Below are 17,093 nucleotides of genomic sequence, written 5' to 3'. Positions count from 1 at the left end.
CTGAAAGCATGGTTTAGTTTCCTACTTGACCTAAGTGCAATCATACAGTAGATCCTGTTCTGTGTCCGGCTTCTTTAGCTCCACATTGTTTTTGAGATTGATCTGTCTTGCCGGGTATGGCTGTAGATCATGCATTCTCATTATGCACAGCATGATGGCGTGGCTGCGCCATAACTCACTTATCCATTCCACCACTGATGGGCACTCAGCTATTTCCTTCGGTTTATTATGAAAATCGTGGTTACGAACATTCTTAAAACATATTTGTTCTGAATCTATCCTCTTAAGTATAGACTTAGAAGTAGAATTCCTATGCTCATCTACTAAAATACCTTTGTAGATACTATCATAGCGTGTCCTGAGGTGGGTGCACCAATTCCAGCCTTGCAGACTCCAGGCTGGTGCTGCTACAGCATTAGGAGGGCTTTGGGATGGTGGGAAGGGGCCAGCCAAGGCTTCGAGGCCATGTTAAGGATCTTCTTCGTATTTTAACTTATTTTATGCGTTAAAAGAGAGAGAGATCGTCCATCCGCTGGTTTACTTCCCACACGCCTGCAATAGCCAGGGACAGGGCAGGCCAAAGCCAAGAACCGGTACCTCAACCCTGCCCTCCCCAGTGAGTGGGGGGATGCAAGTTCTTCAGCCGCCACGTGCTGCCTCTCAGGGTATGCGTGAGCAGGAAGCGGAGCCGGGCCTCCGTCCCAGGCACCGCACTATGCAATGCGGTGTGGTTTAACCCACCATGCCAGGCTGCCTCCTTGGATCCCTTTAAAAAAAAAGTTTATTTGTTTATTTATTTGAAAGGCAGAATGACAGAGGGAGACAGGGAGAAAGAGAGAGAGAGAAAGAGAGATCTTCCATCCACTGTTTCACTCCCCAAATGGCCATCACAGATCTGGTCCAGGATAAAACTCCATCCTTGTCTCCCATGTGGGTGGCAGAGGCCCAAGTCCTTGGCCATCTTCTGCTGCCTTCCTAGGCAGGAAGCTGGATCAGAAGCAGAGCAGCTGGGACACAAACCTGCACTTCAAAATAGGATGCCAGTATCATAGTTGACATCTTAACCCACTGCATTACAATGCTGCCCCATTTCTTTAACATTGTACTTAAAAAAAATCTATTTTTTTATTTGAAAGTCAGAGTTACACAGAGAGAGAAGGAGAGGCAGAGAGAGAGAGAGAGAGGTCTTCCATCCAATGGTTCACTCCCCAATTGGCTGCAATGGCCAGAGCTGTGCCAATCCGAAGCCAGGAGTCAGGAGCTTCCTCCGGGTCTCCCACATGGGTGCAAGGACCCAAGAACTTGGGCCGTCTTCTACTGCTTTCCCAGGCCATAGCAGAGAGCTGGATTGGAAGTAGAACAGCCGGGACTCGAACAGGCGCCCATATGGGATGCTGACACTTCAGACCAGGGCATTTACATACTGCACCATAGCGCAGGCCCCAAAATTTATCTATTTGAAAGACAGAGTCACACAGAAATAGGAAGAGGCAGGGAGAGAGAGAGAGAGAGAGAGATTCCATCTGCTGCTTTACTCCCCACATGGCCTCAACAGCCAGAGCTGGGCCAGGCTGAAGCCAGGAGCCAAGAGTTTCATCCAGGTCTCCCACGTAGGTACTGAGGCCCGAGCACTTGGGCCATCTTCCCCTGCTTTCCCAGGCACATTAGCAAGAAGCTGCATCAGAAGTGGAGCAGCTGAGACTTGAACTGGTGCCCATAGGGGATGCTGAGGTTGCAGACAGTGGCTTAACCCACGGTGCCACAGCGCTGGCCCTTAACATTGTATTTGGAAGTAATTTTAAGTCTGTAGAAAAGTTGCAAAAACTGTGCGGAGAATTCCCATACAGTCTTTATCCAACTTCCTCTAATGTTAACAACTCACTTAAGTATAGTAAATGATCCTAGCCAGGAAAATAATTACACAGTACTATTAACTAAGCATCATGGGTCTTCAGCGTCCAGCAGTTTCCACTAATGCCTCTTGTCTGCTCCAGGATCCAATCCTGGGTCCACGCCGTGTCAAGCGCTGTGCCTCCTCGGTCTCGGCCAGCCTGTGCCAGTTCCTCAGCTCTGTCTCTCATGACCTTGACGCTTTGGTCCCGTTATGGAGCTGGAATGCCCCCCGTTTCAGCTCCTCGGAGGCTTTTCCGGGATTAGATCAAGATCACACATCTCTGGCAAGGATGCTGCACAAGCGACTTGTCTTCTTGCTGGCTTGGTTTGGCTGGTGGCTGCCAGGTTTCCCCACTGTAGGATGAAGACTTCGGTTTCTTTCCCAAGGGAAAGGGGGCTGCACTGAGGGATGTTAAGCAAGGAAAGCAACTGGCTTAAACATGTTTCGTTTGTTTATTTTTTCAAAAATGCCCTCCTGGTAGCAGCAGGAAGAACAGCCCGGAAGGGGCTAGAAGGTATGTGAGGAAGATTGGTTGGAAGTGTCTTTGCAGACTAATGCACAATGATGGCACTAGGATGAAAGGAATGGATTCTAAAGATACTTAGAAAGGAAAATCACAAGGCAGGTTAATGAAACCATGCAGAGATTCTGACCTAACTGACTATAGTCAAGTTTTAAAAATTTGGGGCCGGGGCCAGTGCTGTGGCGCAGAAGGTGAAAGCCCTGGCCTGAAGCGCCAGCATCCCATATGGGCAACAGTTCGAGACCCGGCTGCTCCTCTTCCAATCTAGCTCTCTGTTATGGCAGAAGATGGCCCAACTCCTTGGGCCCCTGCACCCACGTGGGAGACCTGGAAGAAGCTCCTGGCTCCTGGCTCCTGGCTCCTGAATTCAGATCAGCACAGCTCCGGCGGTTGCGGCCAATTCGGGAGTGAACCATCAGATGGAAGACCTCTCTTTCTCTCTTTCTGCCTCTCCTCTCTCTGTGTAACTCTGACTTTCAAATAAATAAATCTTTAAAAAAAAATTGGGGCCAGCATTGTAACATAGCAGGTAAAGCTGCCGGGGATGCTGGTATCCCATATAGGTGCTGGTTTGAGTCCCAGCTGCTCCACTTCCCATCCAGCTCCCTGCTGATGTGCTGGGAAAGCAGTGGAAGATGATCCAAGTGCTTGAGTCCCTGCACCCACGTGGGAGACCTGGAAGAAGCTCCTGGCTCCTGGTTTTGGATCAGCCCAGCACTGGCCATTGCAGCCATTTGGGGGATGAACCAGTGGATGGAAGACCTTGGTGTATGTGTCTCTCTGCCTTTCTCTCTCTCTTTATCTGCAACTCTATCTTTCAAATAAATAAATAAATCTTTTTTTTTTTTAATTTAAAGCATCCAGGATGCGGGCATTGTGGTGCAGCAGGTTAAGCAGCTGCTTGGGACGCCAGTGGTTTGAGAACCAGCTGCTCCACTATCTTTTCTTTTTTAAAAAGATGTATTTTGGGGCCGGCACCGTGGCACGGTGGGTTAATCCTCCACCTGCAGCACCGGCATCCCATGTGGGTGCCGGTTCTGGTCCTGGCTGCTCCTCTTCCCATCCAGCTCTCTGCTGTGGCCTGGGAAAGCAGTAGAAGATGGCCCAAGTCCTTGGGCCCCTGCACCCACATGGGAGACCCAGAAGAAGCTCCTGGCTCGTGGCTTCAGATTGGCACAGCTCCAGCCATTGCAGCCATTTGGGGAGTGAACCAGCAGACAGAAGACCTTTCTCTCTGTCTCTCCCTCTCACTGTCTGCAACTCTACCTCTCAAATAAATAAATAAATAAATCTTAAAAAAAAAAAAAAGGATGTATTTTATTTACTTGGAAGGCAGAATTACAGAGAGAGAGAGAGAGATGTCTTCTATCCATGGGTTCACTCCCCAAATGGCCAAAACAGCCAGCACTGAGCCAGGCCAAAGCCAGGAGCCTGGAGCTTCTTCCAGGTCTCCCACATGGGTGGCAGGGGCCCAAGGACTTGGGCCATCTTCTGCTGCTTTTCCAGGTGCATTAGGAGGGAGCTGCATTGGAAGTAGAGCAGCCTGGACTTAAACTGACCATATATGGGATGCCAGTGATGCAGGTTGTAGATTAACCTGTTACATCAAAACACTGGCCCCACTGCTCCACTTCTGATGCAGCTGCCTGCGAACAGTGGAAGTGGCCCACGTGCTTGGGTACCTGCCACCACATGGAAGACCTGGATGCAGTTCCTGACTCCTGGCTTCAGCTTGGTCCAGCTCTGGCTGTTGAGAGTATTTGAGGTGAGAACCAGTACACGGAGGCCATCTGTGTCTGGGTATGTGTGTCCCTCTCTTTCTTTCCTTTTTTTTAAAATTTTTTCCTCTCTTTCTTTTTAATTAATCTTTTTTTAAAATATTTATTTTATTTATTTGAAAGACAGAGAAAGGGAGAGACAAAGAGAAACATCTTCCGTCCACTGGTTTACTCCCCAAATAACCGCAACAACCAGAGCTGTGCCAATCCGAAGCCAGGAGCCAGGAGCTTCTTCCAGGTCTCCCATGCAGGTGCAGGGGCCCAAGCACTTGGGCCATCTTCTACTGTTTTCCCAGACCATAGCAGAGAACTGGATCAGAAGTGGAGCCTCTGGGACTCAAACCAGCGCCCATATGGGATGCCAGCACTGCAGGCTGGGGCTTTAACCCTCTGTGCCACTGCACCAGCCCCCTAATTAATTAATCTTTAAAATAACATTGGGGCCAGCGTCGCGGCTCAATAGGCTAATCCTCCGCCTTGTGGCACCAGCACACCAGGTTCTAGTCCTGGTCGGGGCGCCGGATTCTGTCCCAGTTCCTCCTCTTCCAGTCCAGCTCTCTGCTGTGGCCTGGAAGTGCAGTGGAGGATGGCCCAAGTGCTTGGGCCCTGCACCCCATGGGAGACCAGGAGGAAGTATCTGGCTCCTGCCTTCGGATCAGCGCGGTGTGCCGGCTGCTGCGCGCCGGCCGCGGCGGCCATTGGAGGGTGAACCAATGGCAAAGGAAGACCTTTCTCTCTGTCTCTCTCTCTCACTGTCCACTCTGCCTGTCAAAAAAAAAAAAAAAAAAGGCCAGTGCTGCGGCTCACTAGGCTAATCCTCTACCTGTGGCCCCGGCACCTCGGGTTCTAGTCCTGGTTGGGGCGCCGGTTCTGTCCCGGTTGCTCCTCTTCCAGTCCAGCTCTCTGCTGTGGCCTGGGAAGGCAGTGGAGGATGGCCCAAGTGCTTGGGCCCTGCACCCGCATGGGAGACCAGGAGGAAGCACCTGGCTCCTGGCTTCGCATCGGCACAGCACGCCCGCCGTAGCGGCCATTTGGGGGGTGAACCAACGGAAGGAAGACCTTTCTCTCTGTCTCTCTCTCTCTTACTGTCTAACTCTGCCTGTCAAAACACACACACACACACACACACACACACATCACCCAGGCGATTGCAATGTTTGACCGGAATCAACCCCCGGCTCGCTCCAAGTCAGCTTCTGATGAAAGCCGCTGGGCGTCTCTGGATTCTTGGGGATGAAGATGGAGTTGGTGACAAGAGGCGCCTGCCACCCTCTCACAGCCCAGGGAGAGCTGACCACTGCCCCGGGCCGGCAGGGAACAGGAAGTTCATGAGAGCAGAGGGCCCTGGGAGCGCAGCTGCACACCACTCTCTCCCCGGGGAGGGGTTCCCAGAGGAAATAGCTACATTTGAATTTCAGATCAACAATAATTTTTTAAAATATATTTCAAATATTGCATAAAGCTTACTTACACACAAAAAGATGACCTTTCGTCTGAATTTCAAATGTAACTGGGGTATCTTTTATTGGCCTACTCCCATTCTGTCTAGACCAACATGGACTTTCTTTCTCTTCCTCCCTCATCCTCCTTCTGTCTCAGTCCTTGTCCCATGGTCAAAGGCAACAGGCACTGGATCCCTCTTGGCTCTCCATGAAAACCCACGCAAGGGTCCCTGGGAGGATACACCAGCCTCCTGTTCCAGACTCACTCGTTTCTTAATTCAACATTTGAGTGCCTACCATGAGCCAGGTACTGTGTGGCGACAGGGAGAAAGCAGTGAACAAGTCAGGTGACCTCCTGCTCTATCCCTCCAGCAAAATGAATGAGCAGGGTGGGGCTCTGCAGCTTCCCATGCTCACCTGCTGTATCCCAGCCACTAGGGCTGAGTCCCAGCTCCACTCTCAACTCCAGCTTCCTGTTAACCTGCACCCTGGGAGACAGCAGATAATGGCTCAAGTACTTGGGTCCCTGTCACCCATGTGGGAGACTCAGATGGAGCTCCAGGCCTAGCCCGAGCTGTTGCAGGCATTTGGAAAGGGAACCAGTGGATAGAAGCTCTCTGTCTCTGTCTCTCTCTGGCTGGCTCTGGCTCTATGCCTTTCAAATACACTGAAAAACTAATTAAGAATGAATTATGATGATCATCTAGAATGCTGTGTGAAGACATGAAATTGCAAACTACACTTATTGGGCCCCTGGGAATCCTTGCTCTAGAGCTTAGAAGCATTTTCCTTCCTTTTTTTTTTTTTTAAGATTATTTATTTATTTATTTATTTGAGAAGTAGAGTTACAGAGAAAGGGAGAGACAGAGAGAAAGGTTTTCCATCTCCTGGCTCACTCCCCAAATGGCCACACCGGCCAGAGCTGGGCCTCTGAAGCCAGGAGCCAGGAGCTTCTTGCAAGTCTCCCATGTGGGTGCAGGGGCCCAAGCAGTTGGGCCATCTTCTACTGCTATCCCAGGCCATAGCAGAGAGCTGGATCGGAAGAGGAGCAGCTGGGACTAGAACTGGCACCGCAGGCGGAGGCTTAGCCTACTGTGCCACAGCGCCGGCCCCTGAGAAGCATGTTCACAGTCCAGTCACCACCAGCATTGTGGCATAGCAGGTTGGGCTGCCAGTTGGGCCCTAGCGCAGGTTTGAGTCCCGGCTGCTCCGCTTAGGATCTAGCTTCCTGCTAATGTGCCTGGGAAACAGCAGATGGAGGCCCAAGTCCTTGGGTCCCTGTCACCCACGAGGGAGATCTGGATGGAATTCAGGCTCCTGGCTTCTTCCCGGCCCAGCCCTGGCTGTTGCAGGCATTTTGGGGATGAGCCAGCAGATGGAAAACCTCTCTCTCTGTATGTCTCTCTTCATCTCTCTCACTCTGCTGTGTGCTTTTTTCTTTTTTGCTTGTTTTAGCAGCAGGCATGGTAGTGATGTTTAGTGAAGAGAACAGGCATTTCTGCAAAGAGCTGACAGCCCAGTCTGCATTCGCACTGCAGTTTTTATAGATACGGCCTCACTGTCCTCCCCTTCCCCCTGCTCCCTCTGGGATACTTCTGGGAGTGGAGTTTGTAAAATCTCTCCCAGGACTTGAATCAGCACAGTGCTATTAGACCTAATACTCTCCCCGGTTGTCTGTCCCTCTGCTTTTCATAGATAAATGACTTTTTTAAAGATTTACTTATTTTAAATGCAGAGTTACACACACACATAAAGAGGTCTTCCATCCTGGCTCCTGGCTTCAGATCAGCCCAGCTCTGGCCATTGTGGCCATTTGGGGACTGAACCAGGGAGTGGAAGACCTCGCTCTCTGTCTCTACCTCTGTCTATAACTCTACCTCTCAAATAAATAAAAAGACAGATATTGCTTCTATTTGGGAAAAAAAAATCTAGGGAGGTTGGGGCTCACCGAGCTTCCTAAGCTTTCTCTCCTCACCTGGGCTACAAAGAATGTGGATGAACTGGATGGATGAGTCTCCAGCATCCCAGCCCCCCCCCACCCCCCCCCACCCCCACCCAGCCCCATGAAGACTCTAAGGAGCTCCAAAGCCATCAGCACTTGCCTTTTTTTTTTTTTTTTTTTTTGACAGGCAGAGTTAGAGGGAGAGAGAGAGAGAGAGAGAGAGAGAGAGAGAGAAAGGTCTTCCTTCCATTGGTTCACCCCCCAAATGGCCGCTACGGCCGGTGCGCTGCGCCAATCCAAAGCCAAGAGGCAGGTGCTTCCTCCTGGTCTCCCATGCGGGTGCAGGGCCCAAGCACCTGGGCCATCCTCCACTGCCTTCCCGGGCTACAGCAGAGAGCTGGCCTGGAAGAGGAGCAACTGGGACAGAATCCGGTGCCCCAACCGGGACTAGAACCCGGAGTGCCGGCGCCGCAGGCGGAGGATTAGCCTAGTGAGCCACAGTGCCAGCCAGCACTTGTTTTGAACACTGCCACATAGGCTGGCTATGCTCCCCTCTAAGAGTCCCAATTTCTTTCTATTTCTAAAAAACGTATTTATTTTCATTGACTTGAAAGGCAAAAAGAGACAGAAACAGAGATCTCTATTTGCTGGTTCACTCTCAAAATGCCCACAGCAGCTGGCCCAGGAGCCATGATCTCCATCCAGGTATCCCATGTGGGTGGCAGGGATCCAAGTACTTGAGCCACCATCTGCTGCCTCCCAGGGTGCCCATTAGCGGGAAGCTGGAAAGAGAAACGGAGCTGGGACTGAAACCTAGGCACCCAATATGGCATATGGGCGTCCCAAGTGGCACGTCAATTGCTATACCAAGTGCCCACCCCATGCCCCAATTCTTTGTAAGTGACAACTTCCCACTGAGGTCAGAAAGCACAGAAACTGAGCTGGAGATAAGCACCCAAAAGCCACAGGAAGGCAAAGGTACCCCCACCCCACCCCACCCACAGCAGGCTGGGCTGGGAAAGGGGAGCCAGAGCCGCAGTGCAGGGGGTGGGGGCTGCAGCCTGGGGCCGGGGGAGCCGCTGGGGAAGTCCCCTGCCATTCGGATGCCCTGTGCCTTCCCAGCAGTCTGGGGGTGCGTCTCCTCTGGGCTGCCCTCCTGACAAGGGAGGAGCTGCAGAGTTAAGCGGATTTCATGCTATTTTCAAAGTCATTTTCCATGGAAAATTTTTTTAGACTGTTAAACCTCCTCTCTGCTGCTTCTCCCTCAAAGCTTCCCTCCTCCTCTTCCATGAGATCAGCCAGCAATGAGAATAGCTGGGAGTCTGCCAGGGAGACCCTACAGGTAACCCGGGAGTTCTAGCGGGGGTGGGGGAGGGGGAGCCACACTAGAAGGTTCCATGAGAAGTGGGCACTGGGCAGCAAGAGTTGGAGAAGCTTTGCTTCTCAGTCCCCACCTCTTCCTTCGGGAGCAGTGACCAGCACCACTGGAGGGGCGGCCAGGAAGCTCAGGTTCCCCCGAGCAGCTCAGGGTGCGCTGTGAGGCCAGGCAGAGCCAGCAGGAGCCCCCTGTGACCCCGCTACACTTTCTGTGGAGGCCTCTGTCTCGTGTGGCATCACAGCTGCTGGGAACAGGAGCCACGGTGAGGACAAGAGTGAACGGCCGATGGTCAGGCCGGTGCTGTGGCGGCAGCAGCATCCCATATGAGCACCGGTTCAAGTCCCAGCTGCTCTGCCCCAGATCCAGCCCCCTGCTAATGGCCTGGGGAAGGCAGTGGAAGTGACCCAAGTCCTTGGGCCCCTGCACCCACCTGGGAGACCTGGAAGAAGCTCTGGGTTCCTGGCTTCGGCCCGGCCCAGTCTTGGCCGTTGCAGCCATTTGGGGAAGTAAACAAGTACATGAAAGCTCATGCGTGCTCTCTCTCTCTCTCTCTCTCTCTCTCTCTCTCTCTCTCTGTCACTCTGCCTTTCAAATAAATAAAAATAAATCTTAAAAAAATATATAGCTAAGTCTCCTCAGCACACAGCCCAGGGCTATCGCGTCTGCCAGATCCCTTGGGGAGCAAGGCTGGCCCAGCACCTCAGCCACTGACCACCGGACCAGGTTTGGGCCCTGGCATGACGGGGAAGGGCAGGGTGGGTTGGCCCACTCGAAGGCGCGTTCCTGTGACACGCAGCAGGGGCAACCTGGGGGAAGGTTTGAGGGTCCCAGCACGCAGATGTGGGAGAGCGCGCATTCTGTGACTCGGCTTTCTGATAACCTGATCTGCAACAACCAGGGTCAAAATCACTCAGGATAGAGCGACTTGGTGGAGACTGAGCACAGATTGGCTCTTGGTGAGGGGGGAGATGCGGGTGACACATCTGGGAGGGGCAGCTGGGATTTGAGGTGGCTGCTCAGGGCCCAGGAGCCACCAGCAATGTGTGAGACCTGACTGCTGGGCTCCAGAGAGATAACTGAGGAGGAACCGCCTCTGGCGTGGTCATGGTAGACAAGATGACTGCACCAAAACAGGCCTCCCTTCCCCAGGGGATGAGTGTGTGTGTATATAAATGCCCATATTTCATCTGTGTATATATATATATTTCAAAAAGTTTGTGGAAAATGAAATTAAAGTTTATTTTTGCTGCAAAAAAATACCTTTGAAATCTTCCGCCTAGTGGCGCCGGCACACCGGGTTCTAGTCCCGGTCAGGGCGCCGGATTCTGTCCCGGTTGCCCCTCTTCCAGGCCAGCTCTCTGCTGTGGCCAGGGAGTGCAGTGGAGGATGGCCCAAGTGCTTGGGCCCTGCACCCCATGGGAGACCAGGAGAAGTACCTGGCTCCTGCCATCGGATCAGCGCGGTGCGCTGGCTGTAGTGCGCCGGCTGCGGCGGCCATTGGAGGGTGAACCAACGGCAAAAGAAGACCTTTCTCTCTCTCTCACTGTCCACTCTACCTCTCAAAAAAAAAAAAAAAAAAAAATCCATGCCTGTGAGCAGGCCTGTGGCATAACGGGTTAACCTACATTTTGGGACTGCATCCCATATGGGAGCACCAGCTGAGTCCTGGCTACTCAGCTTACTATCCTGCTTCCTGCTAACGCACTGGGAAAGCAGTGGCTGGTGGCCCAGGTGCGTGGGCCCCTGCCACTCACACGGGCTATGAGAGAGCCAGTTGGAGCTTCAGGCTTCTGGCTCCAGCTTGGTGCAGCTCTAGCTGTCTAGGGTACTTGAAGATCAATGGATCTCTCTCTCCCTGTCACTGTGTTTTTTAAATAAAAAGAAATCTTTATAAAGAAGAAACACATGCATAGTTGTTTTTTTTTAAATAAAATACCTGTTTTATAAATTGAATACCCCTTGTCCTCAGGGATTTTAAAATATTTTTGCATCAAAATACCTACCTTTTAAAAATGCATTTATTTGAAAGGCAGAGTGACAGAGAGACCTTCCATGTGCTAAGTCACACTCCAAATGTCCACAACAGCCAGGCTAGGCCAGGAGGCCAAGTGCACGGTCATCATCCACTGCCCCTCAGGCACATTAAGAGGACTGGGTCAGAAGCACAGAGTAGGTGGGACTCGAATATGGGAAGCAGGTGTCCCAAACCGCAGCTTAACTCTTTGTGCCACAGCATCTGCCCCTGAACTTAACTTTTAACTCTACTTCCAAGAACTTTTTGAAGTCCACTCATATAGAAAGAGGAAAAAAGGTTATTCATGTTCCACCTGTTTTTTTTTTTAAATATTTGACAGGGATAGTGACAGAGAGACACATTCTGCTTTCCTCCGTTATTCAGACATTGTTTATTGCCCTAGAATTTCTTTCTATATCAGCAGTCGAGACAGAAAGCGTTGCAAGAAAAATACAAATAATTTCTACTGATGTTGACTTCACAATCAGCATGAAGCTTTCTTAGCAAATATGGTCGAGGCTTAGGTATCCCTGGCTTTCTAAGCAGATTATAAAGGAGACAGCTTTTCTACACAAGAATAATTTAACCCTACTTATAAAACCTTGTCTGAATCAATAAATATTGACATATTGTTTTTATCTTGGCTTTTCCCAATGGCAATCAGAATTTCTGCCCGTGGCTTAGGGCTCAGCGCTGGCAAGGAGCCCAGGCCAGGATCTTTCTTCCTTAGGACACCTGCAGAGTGACCTTGGGCTAGTGTCCTTGGGGCATTAGCCTCCTCCTAGAAACAGGACTCCCAGGGGCTCAGGCTGCACCCCACTGCTTCCCATAGCAAATGCTCATCTAACATTCACTAGACGCAGGCATGGCTGTAATGCCCATTGCCAGGTGGGAAAATAAGGCACAGTGAGGTTTAAGTAACTCACCTCTCGGAGTCTAGGACTAGAATTCACCCAGCAAGCCCCACCGAGAGACCCTGCCCCAGGCAGCCAGGGACCTGCTCCAGCACCCTGTGCAGGGAGGACAGCAAACAATCCAGAGCCCCAACCAGGGTAGTTCTCGGTAGGAAGGTCGGCGCCCCCTCTGTTGGCCTAAGCAGTAAATGGAGTGGCTGGGGGCTGGAAACCGGGTGGCCTGAGCTGCAGGGAACCCAGGGACCCTGTCTCTTGCTGCACCAGATCGCCATCTGCCGGCCGCAGGGGGCTATTGCAGGCCAGGTAGGCACATCCCTTATCCAAGCCCCCCACCAAATGAGGATACACTGGTGCTGGGGTCTCAGTGGAGACCCCAGCGGTGTGCAGAGGGAGACAGACAAGCATCACCAACGCCCAGTGCTCAGCACACTGGGAGGGTCAGAGCAGCAGGGGAAATGTCGATGCGGATGAAGAGGAGAAAATTGGCAGGCCTCGTTACAGTTTGGATTTTGAGCTGAGGATGAGAAACCCACCCATGAGCAACATTCAAGTTTTAGACGAGATCGCACTGGCCTTTGTCAGGAGAATGAAACAGGATTGAGGGGAGGCAGAGTGCACTGAAAAACCATTCCTGTATCAAAGATGAGAGCAGCTGCAGGCACAGATCGGGGGTGGCTGTGGGGCTGGAGCAAATATTGAGAAATATTTGGGAACATTGATTGGGTTTGATAAAAGCAAAATCCGAACAGCCAGCAGGAGAGGGACCAAGGCCCCATTTCGATTCATTCTCTTTCAGCACCTACTGCGTGCCAAGAACTGATCTCCCCATGGAACGCAGTGGTACCATCGAGGCAGGAAAAGGACCTGCCTTCATGGAGCTGCATCCTAATTGGGCAGAGAGGGGGGTAGCAAACCAACAAAAACATTCAGGAGTCAGCACCATGCAGAAGGCTGTAGTATTCTGAGAGCCCCTGGGGGAGAAGCCTGCCTTATAAAAGTGATGGGGGGGGGGGGTTTCCAGTGCTGTGGTGTAGCAGATAATAAAGTGGGATCTCCATATGGGCACCAATTTGAGTCTCGGTTGCTCCACTTCTGAACCAGCTCTCTGCTATGGCCTGGGAAAGCAGTAGAAGATGGTCCAAGTCCTTGGGCCCCTGCACCCACGTGGTAGACCCAGAGGAAGCTCCCAGCTCCTGGCTTCGGATCAGTCCAGTTCCAGCCATTGCAGCCATGTAGGGAGTGAACCAGCAGATGGAAGACCTCTCTCTCTCTCTCTGGAACTCTGCCTTTCAAATAAATGTTTAAAAAAAATAAGTGACAGAGAAAGTCTTTCTTTCAAAAAGGACCAGTGCAAAAGCCCTTGGAACAGGAGTGCAGCAATTTCAAGACTTGTTCAAGAGGCCAGTGCAGCAGAGCCTGGCGGGCAAGGGCAAGGGCAAGGGCAGGGACAAGAAGCAGGAGGCAAGACAAGGGCAGAGGAAGCAAAGGGAAACCACCGACACATCTCACCAAGATCTCTGGGCACACCATGGATCCCGGAATGGGGGGAGCAGAAGGGGAGCAGGGAGATGAGGCAGAAGCTGTGGCATGTGGGGAGCCAATGGCCACACAGAGAAGGTGAGGGCGTGGGGTGAGCAAAGGGCGGAACCAGGACAGGAGGCTGACAGCCACTGCAGGGCACCTGGGCAGGAGGGGACAGGTCCAAGAGGACTTCTCTAACCACGCTTCATCCCAAGCCTGAAGCCAGGTCCTACCACTCAGAGCGGGCACACGGATGAACCTGCGGCTGGGCTCAGCCTGCCTGAGCACGTGGCCAGGGACTGAACAGAATGCCCGGCACAGGCCCAACCCCAGCGCGCTAGGTTCCTCCCAGGGGATGGAGAGGTCTTCCTAGGCAGCCAGAGAAGCACCTAGGCCCTGGGTAATGAGATGGGTGGGGAGGGAGCGGAGACACAAACAAGAAAAACATCCACCAGGAGGAAGCACCACGCAGGGGAGACGGGAGACGGGAGACGGGGCAGGCACAGGCCAGCAACGCAAGGACCAGAGACCAAGGGCTGTGTTCACCGCTCACTTTATTTTCCAACGTGACCCCTGGACAACGGAAATTCAGTCTCCCGCCCGCCCGGCCGCTTTGTGGTCCTCCACTGAAGGTGAGGCTCAGAAGGGCAGGGTCCCCAGCAGACAGCCAAGCTGAGGCCTTTGGGGTCCCTGCAGATCAGTCCCCAAGCAAGTGCAGGCGCCTGGCCTGTGCCCCGCCCCGCCCGCCATCCTCCCAGCACTCCCCACACTCCTCACAGGGGACAGGCCGGCCCCTGGTGATGATCTCCCTGGGGGCTCTCCCACCACTTCTGGATCAGTAGCACCTCCTCCCCCAGGCACCAGGCAGGCGCTACACCTGCCCCACGCTCCATTCCAATGTTCCTTTGGGTCAAGGGGGCAACAACCCTGAGAGAGCTCTTCTCCCCAACGGGACGGACACACGGCCGGGCTGCCACATCCTTTTGTCTCCAGAAAAGCTGAAAGCAGCTTCAACTCACAACCCCCCACCAGCGATGGGGCTCAGCCAACCCACTTAAGTCAAAACAAAAAACTAAAACACAACAATAAAAATATGACAATATGACCAGCTATCAACCAAAAAGAACATCTGTGGTCCCAAAGCTTTCTACAGGGGACCAGATGGCTGGTGTCTGGCTCTCTCTGTCCGGGAGCCAAGAAGTAACACAAAGCCATCCTGGGCTTAGGATGCACACAGCCAGGAGCCAGAGCAAAGGGCAACCTGGCCAAGCCCCGGGGGCCACTCGGGTCCCCCTCACCCCAGCCTCTTTGGAACCTGCCATTCAGCCGTCCACCAGGGTGAGGCCTTCGTACAGGGCCCGCTTCCACATGTAGTAGGTGGAGCGGGCGGTGAGGGGGAACAGGGCACTGAACTCTTTGTAGGAGGGGAAGCTCTTGGACTGGAAGCGCTTCTGCAAGAACAGCTTGGCCTGGGCCTTGAACTTGGTGGAGGCGAGCATGTCCATCACCAGCACCTGGCCATCCCTGCTGCCTGCTGCGGCCACCCCAGGGCCACTTGCCAGGGACCCCCTGTGGTGGGGCTGGCCCTGGGCTGCGACCCCTGCCTCTCTTGGGGCCCCCTCTCTGGCAGGCCCTGCCTGGGGTCTCACCGAATCATCTCCGGAAGAAGTCCCCCCTGGCAGGGTCGGCCCAGGCGGGACCACCACGGCTGTCGCGCTCCCGCGAGCTTCCTTCTCCTGCTTGTCGGTGGGCTCCTGCTCGGCTCTGCCGGCCGAGGGGACTGGCAGGCGATGCTTGGACAGGCCTCCGGGCCACCCCCGGGCAAGACTCTTCCAGACCCAAAAGGTGGAGGGCGACAGGCTGGGGTAGCGGAGGCGAAAGCGACAGAAGGGGAGGTGCCCACTGAGTACCTGCTTGCGGGCAGCGCGGCGCAGGCGTCTCTGCCATTGAGACAGGGGCATCTTGGGTGGCAGGAGCTCCCGGGAGACGGCGGGACCCCCACTCGCTTTCTCTACCCCTCCTCCACCCTCACCCCTCCCTGGGAGCTGGACCTGTTCCCCAGTAGACGCCGCCTGGGGAGCACCCGCAGCCGCTAGGGCAGGGGCCGGCTTGAAGCCCGGGTTCCTGCGGAGGGCCTTGCGCCTCCAGTTGTAGTAGGTGGAGCGCGAGATGCCGGGGAACCTGCGTTTGAAGCAGCGGTAGGGCACCAGCGTATTCAGGGAGATACAGTGCTCCAGGTACATCTTGGCCCGCTGCATCAGGACCACGCCCGGGCTGGGCGCCGCCAGCGGGGAGCACCCTGGCCCCTCGGCCACCTGCTCCTGCGGCGGGGGCTTCTCCGGGGCCTGCCCGGAGCCCAGCAGCTCGTGCTTCCAGGCATAGTAGGTGGAGCGCGAGATCTCGGGGAACCTCTGTAGAAACTGCTGCAGCGGCACGACGCCCCCACGGTGCAAGCTGTCCTGCAGGAAGTGCTTGGCCGAGAAGCGGGCCGCCACCTTCTGCCGGTGCTCCTGCGACTGCCGCCGCCAGCGGTAGAAGGTGCTCTTGGTGACGCTGTAGCGCTCGCACAGGTGGGAGTAGCTGAGGCCCGGCTCCCGGTTGAGCAGCTCCAGGGTCTTGGCCGGCGGTGGCGGAGGCGGTGGCAGGGGCGCCAGGGCCGGAGGCCCCGGGATCAGGCCGGGAGCCCCTTCCGCCTCCACCTCCTCCAGCCCCACCACGGGGGCAAAGTACTGGTGGCGGAAGAGGTGGCTGGTGAGGGGCTGGCCGGCCCACAGGATGTGCAGCGTGGAGGGCACGTGGTCGCAGCGGCGTGGCCGGATGACGCGGTTAAAGTAGGGCCGGATCTTGAGGTTGCGCATCGGGTAGATGGAGTAGATGTTGCGCTGCAGCACCGAGGCCAGGGCGTACAGGTGCCACACGTTGGAGAAGCTGCTGGGGAAGCAGGTGGCCTTGACGTCGGCGTCGAAGATGGCCTCGAGGGTGGCAGACGGCAGGCTGGTCATCTCCGGGGACTCCTCGGAGCACAGCGAGTAGCGCACGGCCTGCAGCATGACCTTGGAGTCGATCATGCCCTGGAGGTAGTAGTGCCGGTGCAACAACATCTCCACCACGGTGCGGGCCCGCAGCTCCAGGCTGAGGCCGGCGTCGCCCCACAGCAGCATGCTGGCCGCCTCGAACAGCAGGCTGCCCTCGCCCTTGCACACCAGCGGCAGCATGTTCTGGGGAGCGTCCTCCGGGTACAGGCTCAGGGCCACCGAGTCCACCTCCAGCACTTGGAGCCCCGGGGCCCCCTTCCGGCAGCTGGGGAGGGTGAAGGAAGCCAGGACTTGCTTGGCCTCGAGGGCGGCCCCGACGAGACCCTCCAGGCCCTCAGACTCCACCGCCTCCTGCAGCTCCCCCAGCACCTGCTGCACCAGCTGCTCCCGGGAAGCCATCCTGCCAGGGAGGACAAGAGGTCAGGACAAGGGACGCACGTGGCACCCAGCAAGGGGGACCTGCCCACACCTGTGCTTTCTCCACCTGCTGCCACTGCCGCAGGGCGGATGCTGGCCAGCGGCCTCCTCGGGTCTGTTTACCCTCTCAGTGGTGCTGAGCGAGGACAGCGTCCTGACTCACACGCACATGGCCAACTCGGGCAACTCACTCAACTGCTCTGTGCTTCTGGGACCTGTCCTGGAAAATGGGAAT

General features: G+C 54.6%; 1 protein-coding gene across 1 annotated transcript; it reads right to left on the bottom strand.

Annotated features, from left to right (window-relative positions):
• Nucleotides 1-13,959: 13,959 nt before the first annotated feature.
• VRTN (vertebrae development associated) lies at nucleotides 13,960-16,840 on the bottom strand. Its single transcript, XM_002719650.4, has one exon. The coding sequence runs from the start codon at nucleotides 16,838-16,840 to the stop codon at nucleotides 14,729-14,731; it is 2,112 nt and encodes a 703-aa protein (XP_002719696.2). The 3' UTR covers nucleotides 13,960-14,728.
• Nucleotides 16,841-17,093: the final 253 nt, after the last annotated feature.

This window comes from Oryctolagus cuniculus, chromosome 20 (assembly GCF_964237555.1).
Source record: "Oryctolagus cuniculus chromosome 20, mOryCun1.1, whole genome shotgun sequence".
NCBI lineage: Eukaryota > Metazoa > Chordata > Mammalia > Lagomorpha > Leporidae > Oryctolagus > Oryctolagus cuniculus.
The sequence above is the reverse complement of the archived record's forward strand: the minus strand, read 5'-3'. Positions and strand labels throughout refer to the sequence as shown.

Coding starts and splice junctions, on each gene's coding strand:
- VRTN (XM_002719650.4), bottom strand. CDS start 16,840: ATGGCTTCCCGGGAGCAGCTGGTGCAGCAGGTGCTGGGGGAGCTGCAG.